The sequence below is a fragment of the Lipotes vexillifer genome, unplaced genomic scaffold (assembly GCF_000442215.2).
Source record: "Lipotes vexillifer unplaced genomic scaffold, Lipotes_vexillifer_v1.1 scaffold182, whole genome shotgun sequence".
Lineage (NCBI taxonomy): Eukaryota > Metazoa > Chordata > Mammalia > Artiodactyla > Lipotidae > Lipotes > Lipotes vexillifer.
The window spans coordinates 7,241,631-7,261,021 of NW_006798798.1; the positions used below are offsets into that span (position 1 = coordinate 7,241,631).

Here is a 19,391-nt window from a genome sequence, read left to right on the forward strand (position 1 = left end):
TTGATATACATAACATTCATGAAAGTGACTGACTCTGGGGACAGAGTATCTGTAATATTCTAATTATTTTATTGAAAAAAATCTCAAAGCAAAAATGACAAAATATTAAATATGCTAATTCCAGGTACTGGGTATATGGCTGTTTATTCTATTTCTCCCTCTCTCTTCCTAGATTTTAAAATAATAATTTTTTAAAAAGATGAGAGAAGACAGAGAGAGATGGAAGCAAAAGCAGCTCTGTATTAGTTCAATCTTCTGTGTTCTCACTGACTTCAAGTTTATTCTCAGCAATTCCTTCTATTTTCTCACATTGTTTCTAATTTCTAGAACTATATTTTGTTCATTTTGTTTATATTTATTAACATATCATTATTCAGCCTGCAGGTTTTCTTCTATACATTATTTTTTAATGTTCTGTAACATAAATTTTTATGTCTTTCTTGATCTAAGTTGCTTATGCTAGTTTTAAAATTTCCATGTGGAAATGTTTTCTTTTTGAATTTTTATTATTAACTTCCTATGTAACTGCATTCTGGAACATGTACAGTTTGTACTTTTGAAATTTATTGAGTTTTATTCAGGCCTAATATACAGTCAGTTTTTTAGTTTTTCCATATCTAAAAAAAGGATATTAATTGTTTCCAGGCTATAAGCTATGATAATCAATTAGCTCTATCAAATTATTATTGGTAGTTATGTTCATTTTGTTGTCTGCTTTATGTGTCTATCATGAGCTAAGACAGACCAATAAAAGTTTCCTATTGATATGTTTCTTCTTATTTTTCACAGTATTCCTTATAGTAAATTTTCTGCAGTTTATTTGGTAGAGAAGTAGTCCTAACCATTTATCTTTATTACCTAACGCACTTATCAGCATTTTAAAGCATCATTCTTTTTGTTTTTTTAAAGCTTATGGTCTTGGATGAATGGATAAAGAAGATGTGGTACGTATATACAATGGAATACTACTCAGCCATAAAAAAGAATGAAATAATGCCATTTGCAGCAACATGGATGCAACTAGAGATTATCATACTAAGTGAAGTTTGAAAGAGAAAGACAAATACCATATGATATCACTTATATGTGGAATCTAAACTATAGCACAAATGAACTTATCTACCAAACAGAAACAGACTCACAGACACAGAGAACAGACTTGTGGTTGCCAAGGGGGAGGAGGGGGGGAGAGGGGTGGGCTGGGAGTTTGGGGTTAGCAGATGCAAACTATTACGCTTAGAATAGATAAACAACAAGGTCTACTATATAGCACAGGGAACTATATCCAATCTCCTGGGATAAACCATACTGGAAAAGAATATTAAAAAAAAGAATGTATATATGTGTATAACCGAATCACTTTGCTATATAGCACAGATTATCACAACACTGTAAATCAACTATACTTCAATAAAAAAATAAAGCTCACTGTCTTGAATTTTATAGTACCTGATATTAACAAATAGCCTTTTTTCTTTCTTTTAAACTGCATTGATATGGCTTTACTTAAACAATGTTTCAAATTTCTCTGGGTCAAAAGCTTCCCATCTATAAAATGAAAATGTTGGAATAAATATTCTCTTAAATTCTCTTTTAAGAGTTAATCATTCTCAATAGAAAAGGGGACAGCTAGGAAAATGATGAGATTCTTTCATGAATCCTGGATTTTTTGACAGACTGTAAAAATATAGTCTTTTCTAACAGGAAATTTTGCTTTTCTAATTATCATATGTTTATTTACTACCTAGAATCCAGTTAGTAGTTTGCCATTGGTAGTTCACTATTTCAGGTACCATTACCTATTCCATATCAGGTTTTTGAGGAGATATAATATTCAGCAATTTTTGCTATTAACTTTCTTATCTTGATTAATGGCAACACTAACACCTTTTCTGAAAAATGGAACTGTAGCATAAGTTTGTTTTGTTTTGCAGTACGTGGGCCTCTCACTGTTGTGGCCCCTCCCGTTGCGGAGCACAGGCTCTGGACGCGCAGGCTCAGCAGCCATGGCTCACGGGCCCAGCCGCTCCGCGGCATGTGGGATCTTCCCGGACCAGGGCACGAACCCGTGTCCCCTGCATCGGCAGGCGGACTCTCAACCACTGCACTACCAGGGAAGCCCTGTAGCACAAGTTTTGATTCCTACCTCTTCCTCAACACCTAGGTACTATGTGTCAACAAGTTCATTTGACTCAGTCTCACCAATACCTCCTAAATCTCAACTCTTCTATTTCCCCTATATGTTAAAGTAGTGTAACAGGAGAATTAAACAATTGAAACTTTTTTTTCTGACAGCTCAGAGACTATTTGAGGGTCTCATAGTAGTTGAGGTTTTCATTATGAATATTAACTGCCTCTAAAGAGAATGAGAAAATAATTCTTATTTGAGCCCTGGAGTTATGGTTTTTTATTCAGTAAGTTACCAACTTACTAGATGTGCCCAGCACTGGTTTAGAGCCTAAGGATATAGCTGTAAGACAGACATAAGTTCTGGTCCTCCTGGAACTTACATACTAGTTGAGGGAAACAAATGAAAACATAAACATGTAAATAGGTAAGATAGAATAAGATCGTGTAATGGGTTGATCTTATGTGTCAACCTGACTGGGTCGCAGGTTGCCCAGACATTTGGCTGAACATTACTCTGGGTGTGTCTGTGAGGGTATTTCTACATGAGATTAACATTTGGGTCAGTAAAGTGAGTAAAGCAAATCGTCCTCCCTAATATGGGTAGGCCTCATCCAATCAATCGAAGATCTGAATAGAACTGAGTAAGAGGGGAGCTGTTTGAGTTGGGACTTTAGTCTTTTCTAGTAGCTTTACTAGCATGTTCAAAGTGCCCCAAGGGATAAACTTTGTCTGTTCCAAGTGTGGGAAAAGCTAGTATCACTGAAAGACAGTGAATGAGGGAGGGTGTAGCAAAAGATAATGGTAAAGACATAGGAAGAAGGCATATCATGAAGGGTTTTGTAAAGGACAACAAGAAACCTGGATTTTATTCCAAGAATGGCTTCTAATGGGAAGCCATTAGATGATTTTAAGCAGAGATGTTAACACCTCAGGTTTTTAAATTATCACTTCAGTTGTTCTCTGGAGAATGGACTACAGATGGTTAAGAATGTATGCAGGGAGATTAACAGGCAGTTACTGAAGTACTTCCGGGTAAGAGATGATACGGCCTGGGTTACAAGAGCCATGGAAATGTTGACAAGTGATCAGATTTGAGATATGATGAAAAACTGGACTAATCTGATGATTATTTTAGAAAATCATTTTATTTGCATTTCATTAATCATGAGTGAGGCTGAGGTCATACAGGACTGTGGTTAAGTTTACAGGCTTCACAGTTACACCACCTGGGACTAAATCCTGATTCTACTACATCCTTTACCTATGACCTTGAGCAAATTTCTTAATCTTTCTATGCTTGTTTCTTAACTCCTGAAAAAAAAATGAAGATTCTTTATGAAGTCTATATGAGGTAATCGATGTAAAAGTTTAACAGTAGAGATTAGTTTTTATTATTAATTACAATTTTTATCGGGCATTTGTTCTTACTTTTTCAACTGTGGATTTCTTTTTCATGTCCTATATGCAGTTTTCTATTGGATTTTAATTTGGTTTGTAAATATGTATTTAAACACCAGATTGGGTCTGCCATATGTATTACTAAGATTATTGTCAAGTTTTGCCAATTTACTTTATGGTGATGGTATCAATAGGAGAATATAATTTTTATGTACTCAAATTTAGTTGAGCTTCTTTTTTTACTGCCTATGAGTTTGATATTATGCCAAAAAAACAGCTAGTGACTGCAGAAAATACACTCAGGATGGTTGTCTTGCAGTAATCAGAACTCTCATACACTGTTAAGAGTACAATTTTGGACAATCACTTTGGAAAACTGGCAGTATCAATAAAAGGTAATCTTAAACATAACTTATGACTCAGAAATTCTACTTTGATAGAAAGAAATATGTACATATGTACAACAAAAACCTACAAGAAAATTCATAGGAACAATATTTTAATTGTTCCCAAATAAAAACTACCTAAATGCCTATCAGTAATAGAATGGATACATAAAATTATGGTTTATTCACATTAATTAAATAATATACAGTAGTAAGGTTAAGTAAACTACTTACATGCAATGATTCAACATGAATCTGACAAACAAAATATTAAGCAAAAGAAGTCAGACACAAAGTATATAGGTTACATAAAGTTTAAAAATAGGCATAAATAATCTATAGTGATATAATCTGAACAGTGGTTACCCCTGGGGTGAGGGTAATAACTGGGAAAGGTGCAGGAGTCTAATGGGTCTTAGTGTAATATTCCATTTCTTGATCCAGTGCTTATGCTGGTTAAACACGTATTCACTTTGAAAATTAACTGAGGAAAAAACTAGAGATACAGAGAAGCTGTTAGATAGGGGCACCTGGTCAAAGAAAGGCATATCTCAGTATGGCAAAGCTTTGAGCTAAGGGTGAAAAGGCAGCAAAGTGAGATTTGTTCAGTAGCTAAGAGTGCAGGATAAATCTGAAAGAGAAAGATTCCAAAAGAAGTCTGAAGAAAAAGGATGAAGTTCTGAGGAAAAGGAAATGTCCTTGAAGAGGAGACAGGCATTACTTATTCTAAGAGTAAAATGAAGAAGAAATAAGGAACCATGGATTCAATTCATTAAAACCACAAACATTCACAAAAACCACATATACCAGGCATTGTTCTAGGGGCTGGAGATACAGCAGTAAACCAAATAAAGCATACTCTTTGTTCACATTCTAGTGGACTAAAATTATAAGAATTTACCATAAATGATTACTTCAGACTGTGGCTGAATCTCAGCAAACACACATGGAAAAAGATAATTACATAGGGTCATTTGAAAGACACATCCCATCTATTTCTTCAGATATTCTAGTTTTTTTAAAAATAAGGTATGAAATCATAGAATAATGTGGTAAAATGCATTAATCTTAAGTGTACAAACTGAGACATTTTTATACATTTATGTATTTGTGCACCTACCACTCAGGTCAAAATACAGAGCATTTTCAGCATACTAGAAGATTCCCTCATGTCCCTTCCCAGTAAATACCCCTTCAGGGGTAACCACTATTTTCTATCACTGAGATTAGTTTTCTAACTTCATATATATGGAATCACATAGAATGTATTCTCATTTCTGACTTCTCTTATGACACATGTTTGTGAGATTATCTATGTTGTTATAAGTAGCAGTAATCTGCTTTGGGGAGTGTGTGTGTGTGTGTGTGTGTGTGTGTGTGTGTGTTTATGTGTATAGTGTCCAATTGCATGAAATACTATAATTTATTCCATTTTCTGTTGATGTTGATTTGCGTTCTTTCCAATGCTGGGCTATTTTGACATATATTCTTTGCCTTATCCTCGATCAAAAGAGACCATCAGTGGGGAGTTCCCTGGTAGTCTAGTGGTTAGGATTCGGCACTTTCACTGCCGTGGCCCGGATTTAACCCCTGGTTGGGGAACTGAGATTCTGCAAGCCATGTGGCATGGCCAAGACTTTAAAATTATTAAAAAAAAAAAAAAAAAAAAAGACCACTAGAAAAGCTGGGTTTACCAACTATGGGAAGTCTCACTACAATGTATTCATTGACCTAGGTGCCAATGAAAAACTTACTTCTGCTAATAAATGTTCATTTTTATCCTTATGAACAATGCAAATTATGTAATGAATTTCTGCCCTTGTTTACCTATTATAATGAAATTCAAAATTGAAGCCCAACTTTAATCTCTGAATGAAAGCATTTCTGCATAATCATATTTTAACTCTTTCCTGGTCTTAATCTTCCAACTCTGTTTCCTCTGAAAATATGTTTTATCTGTACAGGATTTTCCAATTTAGTGTACAGATTACTGCAATTCCCTTAAACTGCACTGTAAAATAAGGCAGGGAACAAATATACTACTTAAAATTTACCTGCAACTCAGTCATTTCCTTTTCTTTCTGAGAGTGGACTGGGCCTGAGAAGGCAGAGCTGGAGAAGAGAATAAAAGCCATTAAACAAGGTTTGTTTTGCAGTTTCAGAAATCTGCACCCACAAGGTAGATTAAAGGTCACTCTATAGCAAAATGATACTTGGAGCCATCAGAAAGGTCAAGAATATACATTCCCCAGGTATAAAGATGACTACTACATCATGTGGAGCTTATGCATATGGTGAACAGGAATAGGAGTACATGTGTAGGAGATGCCCCATGAATTTATCAATAGCTCTATATCAGAGAATAAACAGTTCACGTGGAGCAGAAAGATATATAGCTTCACGAAAGCGCATCACCAAGAAAATTATGAAACTGACAACACACCTAAGGTATTTTAATGTATTGAGGCTTTTAAAAGAAATATTTTAACTACAAACTAAATCGGAATTTAACTAAAATGGTGACGATTTTATATTTTGAGAAAAGAGTCAGGAGAAGTTTATGTGTGTGAGTGATGTGTATCAGAGGTACTGGTGGTGGTAAGAATGTTTAATTCTTATTTTCCATAGTATAAAAAATCTAAATCTGAAAAGTGTCAAATAATAGCAGGATAAACATATGATTTGGAAAAACGGAGTAAACAAAAGAAGGCACTGTTAAGAGTTGAGAGTGATTCTTTCTGGGGACAGGAATTAGAGATCGGGAGAAAAAAGGAACAGGGTATAGTTTTTCTTATTCTTATTACAAGTCTAGTAGCACTATTTGATTTTTTTAAAAACAATTAACATATTATTTTGCCCAAATACAAACTGAATCATAAAACAATGTACTATGTACGATTAATAATATTATGTATTATGTAATATTCATAATATAATGTACATGCTTATAAGCATGGGGTAAATAATGCATGATTATAAGTATAATGTAGTATGTACTATCAACAGGTTAATGCAGGGGTCCCCACATCCCCGGCGGTCTGCGGCCTGTTAGGAACCGGGCCACACAGCAGGAGGTGAGTAGCACGAGAGCAAGGCACTCCCCATCGCTGGCATCACCGCCTGAACCATCGCTCGCTGGCATTACGGCCTGAATCATGCCGCCCGCCACAGTGGAAAACCTGTCTTCCAGGAAACTGGCCCCGGTGCCAAAAAGGTTGGGGACCTCTGGGTTAACATACACTCTTATAAGCATGGGGTAATTAATTAATGCACGGTTATACATATAATGTATTACATGTGGCAGCGGTCCCCAACCTTTCTGGCACCAAGGACCGGTTCTGTGGAAGAAAATTTTTCCACGGATGGTGGCGGGGGCGATGGTTCAGGCGGTAATGCGAGCAATGGGGAGTGGTAGATGAAGCTTTGCTTGCTTGCCCGCCACTCACCTCCTGCTGTGCGGCCCGGTTCCTAAGAGGCCACAGGCCAGTACCGGTCCGCAGCCTGGGGGCTGGGGACCCCTGATGTATGATATAATATATATGCAATTCCAGGACACCGAAATCAAACAACTCTCATATCAACACAATGAGGTCTATATTATGGACAATGCTCAGAAATTTGTGGATCAAATCATAGTTTTATACCCATTTTAGTACCACTAAAATACTTTGAAAAATGATCCACATCAATATTATAAATTCATTAAGAAGCTAAACAGCATTAACCTTTTAAGTTAAGGACTGGGAGTTAGGGGGACTTCCCTGATGGCACAGTGTTTAAGAATCCGCCTGCCAATGAAGGGGACATGGGTTCGATCCCTGGTCTGGGAAGATCCCACATGCTGCGGAGCAACTAAGCCCCTGCGCCACAAGTACGGAAGCCCGCACACCTAGAGCCCGTGCTCCTCAACAAGAGAAGCCACCACAATGAGAAGCCTGTGCACCACAATAAAAAGTAGCCCCCACTTGCCTCAACTAGAGAAAGCCTCAAGCAACAACAAAGACCCAATGCAGCCAATAAATAAATAAATAAAAATACCTTAAGAAAAAAAAAAAGACTGGGAGTTAAAACTCCCCTTAATGATATGCTACAACTGGATACAGCAACATGATTTATTATTATTCTATCAATAATTCTACTCCTATTTATTATATTCCAACTAAAAATTTCAAAATATATTATTCAAACCCAGAGTTGATGTCTACCAAAATACAGAAACAACCTACCCCTTGAGAAACAAAATGAACGAAAATCTATTTGCCTCTTTCATTATCCCAACAGTAATAGGACTTCCTATCATTATCTTCATTATCATATTCCCGAGCATTTTACTCCCAACACCTAATCGACTAATCAATAATCGTATAATTTCTATTCAACAATGACTAGTTCAGCTAACACTGAAACAAATAATAGTTATTCACAATCACAAAGGACAAACCTGAGCACTAATACTAATATCACTCATCTTATTTATTGGATCAACAACTCTATTAGGGGGCTTCCCTGGTTGAGAGTCTGCCTGCCGATGTAGGGGACGTGGGTTCGTGCCCCGGTCAGGGAAGATCCCACGTGCTGCGGGGCAGCTGGGCCCGTGAGCCATGGTCGCTGAGCCTGCGCGTCCGGAGCCTGTGCTCCGCAACGGGAGAAGCCACAACAGTGAGAGGCCCGAATACCGCAAAAGAAAACAAACAAACAAACAAACAAAAACAAATCTATTAGGACTATTACCACATTCATTTACACCTACTACACAACTCAATAAATCTAGGAATAGCAATTCCCCTATGGGCAGGAACTGTAATTACAAGCTTTTGTCATGAAACAAAAGCATCCTTAGCTCATTTTCTACCACAAGGAGCACCAGTTCCTCTTATTCCTATACTAGTAATCAAACTATCAGCTTATTCATTCTCAACCAATAGCTTTAGCGGTACAATTAACAGCTAACATCACAGCAGCACATCTATTATTCATTTAATTGGAGGAGTGACTCTAGCATTGCTGAATATTAGCACCACCACAGCCCTCATTACATTTATTATCCTTGTATTACTTACTATCCTCGAAATCGCCATTGCCATAATTCAAACTTAAGCGTTTACCTTACTAGTAAGTCTTTATCTACATGACAATACACAATGACCCACCAAACCTATGCATATCACATAGTAAATCCCAGTCCCTGACCCCTTATAGGAGCTCTCTCAGCCCTTCTAATAATAACATCAGGCCTAATTACATGATTTCACTTCAGTTCAACATTATCACTAGGCCTTAACAACGTATTAATGATGATGAGACATCATCCGAGAAAGCATTTCCCAAGGCCATTATACATCAGTTGTTCAAAAAGGACTTCGATATGGAATAATCTTAATATTTCAGAAGTCCTCTTTTTTACTGGTTTTTTTTGAGCCTTCTATCACTCAAGCCTTACCCCTACACCTGAACTAGGTGGATGCTGACCACCAACAGGCATCCGTCCCCTAAATCCATTAGAAGTAACACTTCTTAATACCTCTGTATTAAGGGTATCCATTACCTGAGCCCACCACAGCCTCATAGAAGGAAACTGCAAACACATACTCTAAGCTCTTATTACAATTGCCCTAGGCTTTCATTTTACAAGTCTACAGGCCTTAGAATACTACGAAACATCCTTAACAATTTCAAATGGATCAACTTTCTTCATAGCTACAGTATTCCACAGACTACATGTAATTACGGCTCTACTTTCCTTATCATTTGCTTCTTACATCAATTAAAATATCACTTCTCATCTAACCATCATTTTGGCTTCGAAGCTGCTGCCTGATATTGACATTCTGTAGATGTAGTATGACTATTCCTTTCCATATTCATTTATTGATGAGGATCTTATTCTTTTAGTATTAAACAGTACAGTTGACTTCCAATCAATTTGTTTCAGTATAATCCAAAAAAGAATAATAAATCTAATACTGACATTAATTACAAACATAGCACTCACTAATTGTATCAATTGCATTCTGACTTCCCCAATTAAATATTTACACAGAAAAAAACAAGTTCTTATGAATGTGGGTTTGACCCTATAGGATCAACACATGAACCATTTTCCATAAAATTTTTCTTAGTAGCCATTACATTCCTCCTTTTCAACTTAGAAATTGCTCTCCTTTTACCCTTACCCTGAGCATCTCAGACAAATAATCTAAAAACAACACTCATTATAGCTTTATTCCTAATTTTATTATAAGCAACAGCCTAGCCTAACCAAAAAGGACTAGAATGAACTGAATATGGTAGTCAGTTTAAACTAAAATAAATTATTTTGACTTGTTAGATTACGATTAAGTTCATTACCAAGTGCCTTTAGTATATATAAATATTATTATAGCATTCACAGTATCTCTTGTAGGATTATTAATATATCGATCTCACCTAATATCTTCACTATTGTGCCTGTAAGGCATAGTACTATCACTATTCATTATAGCAACCCTGATCATTCTAAATACACATTCTACCCTAGCCAGCATAATGCCAATTGTTCTGCTAGTATTCACAGCTTTCAAAGCCGCACTCGGACTGCCCTTACTAGTAATAGTATCAAACATATATGGCACTGATTATGTACAAAATCTTAATCTCCTCCAATGTTAAAAATTATTATTCCTACAATTATACTAACACCACTAACATGACTATCAAAGAACAGCATAATCTGAATTAATACCACAGTCCACAGCTTATTAATTAGTCTCATGAGTCTTTTCTTCTTAATCAATTTAATGACAATAGCCTCAACTTTTCACTAATTTTTTTCCAACTCCTTATCAGCACCATTATTAATTTTAACATGATTCTTTCTGTTAATACTAATAGCCAGCCAAGTTCACCTATTCAATCATTAACTCAAAAAATTATATATTACCATGCTATATTACAAATATTCCTAATTATAACACTCACTGCCATAGAATTAATCTTATTTTATATTTTATTTGAAGCAACACTAGTCCCGACACTTGTCATTACCCAGTGGGGTAATCAAACTGAACGACTTAATGCAGGAGTTTATTTCTTATTTTATACACTAGTAGGATCGCTTCCACTCTTAGTAGCACTAGTACATATTCAAAATATCACAGGCTCACTAAATTTTATAATACTTCAATATTGAACACAAGCAATATCCATCTCCTTATCCAACATTTTCATATGACTAGCCTGTATAATAGGCTTTATAGTAAAATACCCCTTACAGCCTGCACCTTTGATTACCTAAAGCATATGTAGAAGCCCCCATTGCAGGATCCATAGTCCTTGCAGCAGTACTACTAAAACTCGGAGGCTATGGTATATTATGAATTACAACAATACTAAACCCTGTAAGGCCAACTGGCCCGAGGCAGGGGAACGCAATCAGATTCACAGGTTGCATCAGACCGAAACTCTCCGGACCACCCAGCTCCAGAAACTGACCTGGAGACTTTCCGGACCACCCAGTTCCAGGAACTGACCTGGGGACTTTCCACCCTGCCCAGCCTTCCAGCCTTTCGAGGGGCGGGACTAACGGTCCCAAGACTGATGCAACCGGCACCAGATATTGCCATGATACCCGAAGAGACCACCAAATAAGGAATACCCTGCGCCCTCCCAGATTCACCACACCCCTTTCCCTTTTTCCCCTATAAAATCTTGCCCAACCCTCGCCCGGGTGCGACTTCTCTGGCCCCTTTCTCTCGGACCAGTGAACCTCGCCCGGGAGCGCTCCCTAATAAAGCTCATTGAAGCTTTCCTCTGTTTCACGGTGCCGTTTGTTAAGACCCGACCTTACAAACCCACTAACAGATTTCATAGCATACCCTTTTCTCATATTCTCCTTATGAGGAATAATCATAACGAGTTCAATTTGTTTACACCAAACAGACTTGAAGTCACTTATCACATATTATTCTGTCGGTCACATAGCACTTGTTTTCGTAGCCATTCTTATCCAAACACCTTGAAGTTATATAGGAGCCACCGCTCTAAGAACTGCCCACAGCCTCACATCATTCATATCATTCTGCCTCACAAATTCAAATTACTAACAAATTCACAGCCGAATGATATTCTAGCCAGAGGTCTACAAACATTCCTCCCATTAATAGCAACGTGATGACTGCTAGCAAGCCTAACAAACCTAGCTCTACCCCCAACTATTAAGCTAACTGGAGAACTATTTGTAGTAGTATCATCCTTCTCATGATCAAATGTCACCATTATCCTAATAGGAATTACTATGGTAATTACTGCCTTATACTCTCTATATATGTTAATCATAGCACAACAAGGCAAATATACAAACTCTATCAATAATATTAAGCCATCATCCATACGAGAAAATGCTCTCATAACTCTTCACATTTTACCTCTCTTACTCCTATCGTTAAGTCCCCAAATCATTTTATGGCCCTTGTACTGTAAATATAGTTTTAAAAAACACTAGATTGTGAATCTAGTAACGGAAGACTAAACCTTCTTGTTTACCAAAAAAGTATGCAAGAACTGCTAATTCATGCCTCCATATCTAATAGTATGGCTTTTTCAAGCTTTTAAAGGATAGTATTGATCCATTGGTCTTAGGAACCAAAAAGTTGGTGCAACTCAAAACAGAAGTAATAAATGTATTTACCTCTTTCACACTAGTTATACTAACAATACCAATCATAATAACAAACACCAACATCTACAAAAGTAACATATTTCAATCCTATGTAAAAACCACTATTTCATATGCTTTTATCATCAGCTTAATTCCAACAATAATATTCATTCACACAGGACAAGAATTATCTCAAGCTGACATTGAATTACCATCCAAACCCTTAAATTATCACTTAGCTTCAAACAGACACTTTCTCAATAATATCCGTGCCAGTAGCATTATCTGTTACGTGATCTATTATAGAATTTTCAATCTGATATATGCACTCAGATCCTAATATCAATCGATTCTTTAAATACTCCTTTTTCTTATCACAATAAGAAATATCACAGTGATAATTCTTATCACTGCTAACAATCTTTTCCAGGTTTTCATTGGATCAGAAGGAGTTGGAATTATATCTTTTCTACTTATCGGGTGACAACATGGATGAGCAGAGGCAAATACAGGCACTCTCCAACCAGTTTTATATAATCGCATTGGAGATATTGGATTTATTATTATCAGTAGCATGATTCCTATTTAACTTAAATGCATGAGACCTACAATAAATATTTATACTTAACCTAAATCACCCAAACCTGCCTCTAACAGGACTTGTATTGGCCACAACTGAAAAATCTGCCCAATTTGGCATCACAAATGACTTCCCCCAGCAATAGAAGGCCCTACCCCCATCTCAGCCCTACTCCACTCAAGAATAGTTGTAGCAGGTATTTTTTTTTATAGAGTTTTTTTTTTTTTTGGCTGTGTTGGGTCTTCATTTCTGTGCGAGGGTTTTCTCTATTTGTGGCAAGCGGTGGCCACTCTTCATCACGGTGCACGGGCCTCTCACTATCGCGGATTTTCATTCAAAGTATTTTAAAATTTCCAGTGAGATGTCCTCTTTGACCCCTGGGCCATTTCAAAGTGTTCTGTTTAACTTCCAAGTATTTGAAGATTAGCCAGTTATCATTCTATTCTTGATTTATACTTTTATTCTGCTGTGGTCTGATAACATACTTTAAATGACTTCTACTGCTTTGAAATTATTGAAGTTTGTTTTATGGCCCAGAATATGATCTCTCTTGGTGAACGTCCACGTGCACTTGAGGAAGGCATGTATTCTGCTGTTGCTGGGTGGAGTACTCTATAAATATTAACATTTGAACACTGAAAAACTGACATTGAACACTTGAATGTTGATTCATAAAGGTTTCTCAGGCCTTCTATAACCTTACTGACTTTCTGCATCCTTTTTCATGGATTACTGAGAAGACCCCCAACTATAATTATGCGTTTGTCTATTTCTCCTTTCAGTTCTATTAGTTGTTGCCTCATATATTTTGAAGCTCTGTTGTTAGCTGCATAAACATTTAGGAATTGTTATGTCTTCTTAGAGAACTGACACTTCATCCCTGATATTATTCCCTGTTATGAAGTCTACTTGTCTAATATTAAAATTGCTACTCCATCTTTCTTTTGGTATTTCTGTGATATATATTTCTCTATTATTTACTTTTAATGTATCTATCTTTATATTTTAAATGGGTTTTTTGTAAACAGCATTTAGAGGATCTTTTATCCAATGTGAGAAACTCCATCTTCTAACTGGTGTGTTTAGATAATGACATTTAAAATAACTATTGATATAGCTGAATTAAGATCTACCATCTTCTAAGCTATTTTCTACTTGCTCCATTTGTTCTATTTCTTCACACACACACCCCTTTTTTTTGCCTTGGCTTGGCTTAATCGAGCACTATTTATTATTCCATTTTATCTCTTCTATTGAATTATTATTTATACATTTTAAAAAAAATGTTAGTGGTTTCCCTAGGTTTTACAATATATATTTCTTATTAATCTGCATCTACCTTCAGAAAAGGCAGGCTTTATTGCAAGGCAAGTAAGGAAAGGTTTTTAAAGGTTTTTAAAGACAGGGTGGGGCTTCCCTGGTGGCGCAGTGGTTGAGAGTCCACCTGCCGATGCAGGGGACACTGGTTCATGCCCCATGAACACTGGTTCATGTGGGTCCAGGAAGGTCCCACATGCCGTGGAGCAGCTAGGCCTGTGAGCCATGGCCACTGAGCCTGTGCATCCGGAGCCTGTGCTCTGCAACGGGAGAGGCCACAACAGTGAGAGGCCCGCGTACCGCAAAAATAAATAAATAAGTAAATAAATAAAGACAGGGTGAGTAAGAGGGGTGGGGGTGTGTGATCAGCTTGTGCACCTTCTTCTGATTCGTTGGTGGTGAGGTAATCAGGAGTCAATATCATCAATCTGGTTCCAACCCACCTGGGGTCAACTCGCTCATGGTTGAGCAGCAGTTAACTTTTTCCACCTGATGGGGGTTTCACTATCTGCCAAACAACTCAAGGATGGCTCAGAATATTAACTACAGACCTTATGGAGGAACTAAAGATCTTTGACTTTGTTTAATGGCTAAGCTATTATTGTTTCAAATTGCTTGACTGCTTTCCTTTGTTTCTGCATTTTCTCACTTCTCTGATTAAATTTGCTCTTTGGAACCCCCCCCAAAAAAATCTGCATCTACCTTCAAATAATATGACACTGCTTCACTTGTAGTATAAAGACCACAACAACATATTCCAAATTCCTCCCATCCTTTGTGCTACGTTCGTCATATATTTCACTTTTACCTATGCCATAAACATACAATATTTACTTTAGATGATCACGTATCTTTTAGAGCAATTATGTATAAGGAAATGAATTTTATTTGAATTTCACTGATTCCAGTTCCAATGCTCTTCATTTCTTTGTGCAAATCCAAGTTTGACTGATATCATATTCCTTCTGCATCTCCTGTAGAGAAGGTCTATTGGCAGTTTTTTAAATAAATAAATAAATGTATTTATTTATTTATTTATGGCTGTGTTGGGTCTCATTGCTGCACACGGGCTTTCTCTAGTTGCAGCAAGCAGGGGCTACTCTTCATTGCGGTACTCGGACTTCTCATTGCAGTGGCTTCCCTTGTTGTGGAGCACAGGTTCTAGGCACGCAGGCTTCAGTAGTTGTGGCACGTGAGCTCAGTAGTTGTGGCTTGCAGGCTCTAGAGTGCAGGCTCGGTAGTTGTGGTGCACAGGTTTAGCTGCTCTGCAGCATGTGGGATCTTCCCGGACCAGGGCTCGAACCCGTGTACCCTGCACTGACAGGTGGATGCTTAACCACTGCATCACCAGGGAAGCCTGCAATGAGTTTTTGATTGTCTGAAAAAGTTTTTTTTTTTTTTTTTTATTTATTTTTGGCTGCATTGGGTCTTCATTGCTGCGTGTGGGCTTTCTCTCGTGGTGCGCAGGCTTCTCATTGTGGTGGCTTCTCTTATTGAGGAGCACAGCCTCTAGGCGCACTGGCTTCAGTAGTTGTGGCTCATGGGCTCAGTAGTTGTGGCTAGTGGGCTTCAGTAGTTGTGGCTCACAGGCTCTAGAGCACAGGCTCAGTAGTTGTGGCTCATGGGCTTAGTTACCCTGCACGGGCTTAGTTGCTCCACGGCATGTGGGATATTCCCAGACCAGGGATTGAACCCATGTCCCCTGCATTGGCAGGTGGATTCTTAACCACTGCAGCACCAGGGAAGTCCCTGAAAAAGTATTTATTTTTCATTTTTGAAGTATATTTTTGCATGGTATAGAATCCTGTATTGATAGCTTTTTTCTTTCAGTACTTTAAAAATTTGTCTCCATTGTCTTCTTGCTTGCATGATATCTGATGAGAAGTCTGCTGTATGTGATTCTTATCCTTGTCCCTCAGTACATAAAGTTTCTATTTTCTTGAAGTTGACTTCAAGATTTTCTTCCTTATATTTTTTTCAGCAGTTTAAATATGATAATACCCAGGGGCATTCTTGGTGGTCCAGTGGTTAAGACTTTGTGCTCCCAATGCAGGGGGCCCGGGTTCGATCCCTGGTCAGGGAACTAGATCCCACCTGCCACAACTAACAGCCTGCATGCCACAACTAAAAGATCCTGCATGCCGCAACTAAAGATCCTGCATGCTGCAATGAAGATCCCGCATGTGGCAATGAAGATCCTGCATACCACAACTAAGACCCGGAGCAGCCAAATAAATAAATAAATATATATATTTTAAAAAAATATGATATGCCCAAAAGTGTTTTTCGTTTTTATTTGTACTTATCCTGCTTGGTGGTCTCTGAGTTTACTGGTTTGGTGTCACTAACTTTGAAAAAGTCTCAGCCATTATTTCTTCAAATATTTTTTCTTCATTCTCTCTCTTAACTGAGATTCCAATTAAACATTTATGAGACTTTTTATACTGTCCCATACCTCTTGGATGCTCTATTCTGGCTTTTTTCACCCACTCTTTTTCTCATTGTGTTTCAGTATAGGTAATTTCTATTACTCTAAATTGAAGTTCACAGATTCTTTCTCCAGCTGTGTCCAATCTACTAATGAGTCTATCATAAACATTATTCATCTCTGCTGTGATTCTGATTTCTAGCATTTCTATTCAACTTTTTCTTATAGTTTCCATCTCTCTGCTGTAATTACCCAGGTGATCCATTACATATTAGTCATAATTATTCTAAATTCCTATTGGGTTGTTCCAATATCTACGTCATATCTGAGTCTGGTTCTGATGATTGCTTTGGCTCTTTGAAGTGTTATTTCTTGCCTTTTCACATACCTTATAATTTTTTGGAAAGCTGGACACCTTGGGTAGTACAGCAAATATAAAGTTAAGTATTTCTTATGCTTACAGATTAGCATGCCTTTCCTTCTGCTAGGTTTTTTTTTTTTTTTTTTTTTTTTTTTTTTGCAGTATGCGGGCCTCTCACTGTTGTGGCCTCTCCCGTTGCGGAGCACAGGCTCCGGACGTGCAGGCTCAGCGGCCATGGCTCACGGGCCTAGCTGCTCCGCGGCATGTGGGATCTTCCCGGACCGGGGCACAAACCCATGTCCCCTGCATCAGCAGGCGGACTCTCAACCACTGCGCCACCAGGGAAACCCTCTGCTAGGTTTTTAACACGGGGGTTTGAGTCAGCAGATGGGTGGGGTTTAGGTTTTTCATTGCTGTGGTTACCTTCATTGTACCACAGGCTTCAAATTCCTCTAAAGATACCTGTGTTTAAGGTATGGGTTGGTTTGCCAGGCATGTTTACTCAATATATGTTTCTCCCTTGGCAATGAGTATTCCATCTGTGCTGCTCCCCACAGAGAATCTCTCTTGCAGGTCTCCCAGCTATGTTCCACTATTATTTTTATCTGATGCTTGTTATCCTCATGGGGGGTTGGGCAGTAGGGGTTGGTAGAGGAAAGCAGTCTCTTATATTCTCACTAAGCCTAAGTCTTAGGCAGGCCCCATGTCCCCGGGTCTTGGTTATGTATGTGGCTTTCATGAATGCTCTTGCCTCTCCTCCAGCTGTGTGCTAGGTCTAGCACATATACCTTCCCCACTCCCAGAGGTAGTGCTTTTTTTTTCAGTTCACTTTCTTAAACTGCTATAAGTTTCCACCTGTGCCCTAAGGTAACAGTTTTTGTTGCTTTTTATTATACAAACTAAAGTTTTTATTCTGCAGCAAAGATGGGTCTGTGCTGTTGTTCCCTTTCCCAAAGCAGCACCACAAGGAAAGATACCACAGGGTTCTCCTCCATCTTCACAGTGAGCGTCCGGTGGGATTCCTGGAGGAAAAGCCTAACAGAGATTGAAAACTCCCAAATTTGCAATTCCCTCTGTGGCTTTATACTCTTGCTGGCCCACATTCAACCTTTGACAAGTTGTTAAAAAATTTTAACTGTATCTTCTTACTGGCTTATATGGTGTCTGGCAGTATCCACCCCATATGAGTGAAGGCTCAAGTCTTATACTCTTGCTGGCCCACATTCAACCTTTGATAATTTGTTTAAAAAATTTAACTGTATCTTCTTACTGGCTTATATGGTGTCTAGCAGTATCCACCCCATGTGAGTGAAGGCTCAAGTCCTGATTCTCCCAGAAGGCATCTGTTTTTCCTCAGATTTCAGGTTACTTGGTTGCCCTGTGACCTCAGTCCTTTGATGAGTTCAAAAAAACTTGTTAATCTGCAGTTTGTCCAGTTTTTTCCTTGTTTTAAGGGTGGAGGCAGAGCTCTTTCCATCTATGTCCCTGAGCAGAAACCCAAAGTCCCTCCATTACAATAAACTTTTAAGAATTGCTCCACTTGGAAGGCACACAGCAAAAGTCCCTCAGCTTATTCTGGCATGGGGCCCCAAAATACCTCCCACATGAAGTTAGGATTAAGATGGTATCTTAATGTTAAGTAAATTCACTATGTTGGAGTTGCTGCTGCGAAGTGTTACAGGCAAAGCAGTAGCAATTGGCAAGGCATCAGGGAAAAAAGAATAAATTTGGAGGAATTCAAAGTGGACTGACTGGAGAAATACTTTAAAAACAAATTCTCATATTAGATGTTCTATTCATACCAAATGTTATTTTTCTTGTCCCTTTGTAAAGAACTTACTTGAGGTATATCCATTTGTTCAGTTTCTGAACTACTATGCATACTTCCCTCCTGAAATGAGCTCGGATACAGTTAAAAAACATTAACAACTTGGGCATCTGTATCATCATCATCGTCATTACCATCATCTCTGCCTGCTTGAATCCAAATTTTGCCAAAAACTCTAAAATCTTTGAGAGCCCCACCCCTGGCTGCATTTCCCAAAGCAATTCTCTAGATAGTTTGAGCTAACTTACATACTGGGGAAATGGCTCCATCGTGGATGAGTATTTTCTTTCCACCACCACCCCAAATTTTCCCTAGTCTTCTCTTTCCC

The 19,391-nt window shown here is 37.9% G+C and overlaps 2 protein-coding genes across 3 annotated transcripts in view; one reads left to right on the forward strand and one right to left on the reverse strand.

Annotated features, from left to right (window-relative positions):
- Positions 1-19,391, forward strand: part of LOC103084210 (zinc finger protein 570) — a 345,144-nt gene that overhangs the window by 85,853 nt on the left and 239,900 nt on the right. The window lies entirely within an intron of this gene.
- Positions 1-19,391, reverse strand: part of ZNF569 (zinc finger protein 569) — a 57,100-nt gene that overhangs the window by 24,942 nt on the left and 12,767 nt on the right. The window contains exon 2 of one of the 2 annotated variants that reach the window (XM_007471043.1): positions 5,969-6,026. In XM_007471043.1, coding sequence (XP_007471105.1) covers positions 5,969-5,983 — 15 coding nt within the window. In that variant the 5' untranslated portion in view covers positions 5,984-6,026. Of the gene's footprint in view, positions 1-5,968; positions 6,027-19,391 lie in introns of those variants that run through there. The other variant, XM_007471044.1, reaches the window with a different exon arrangement.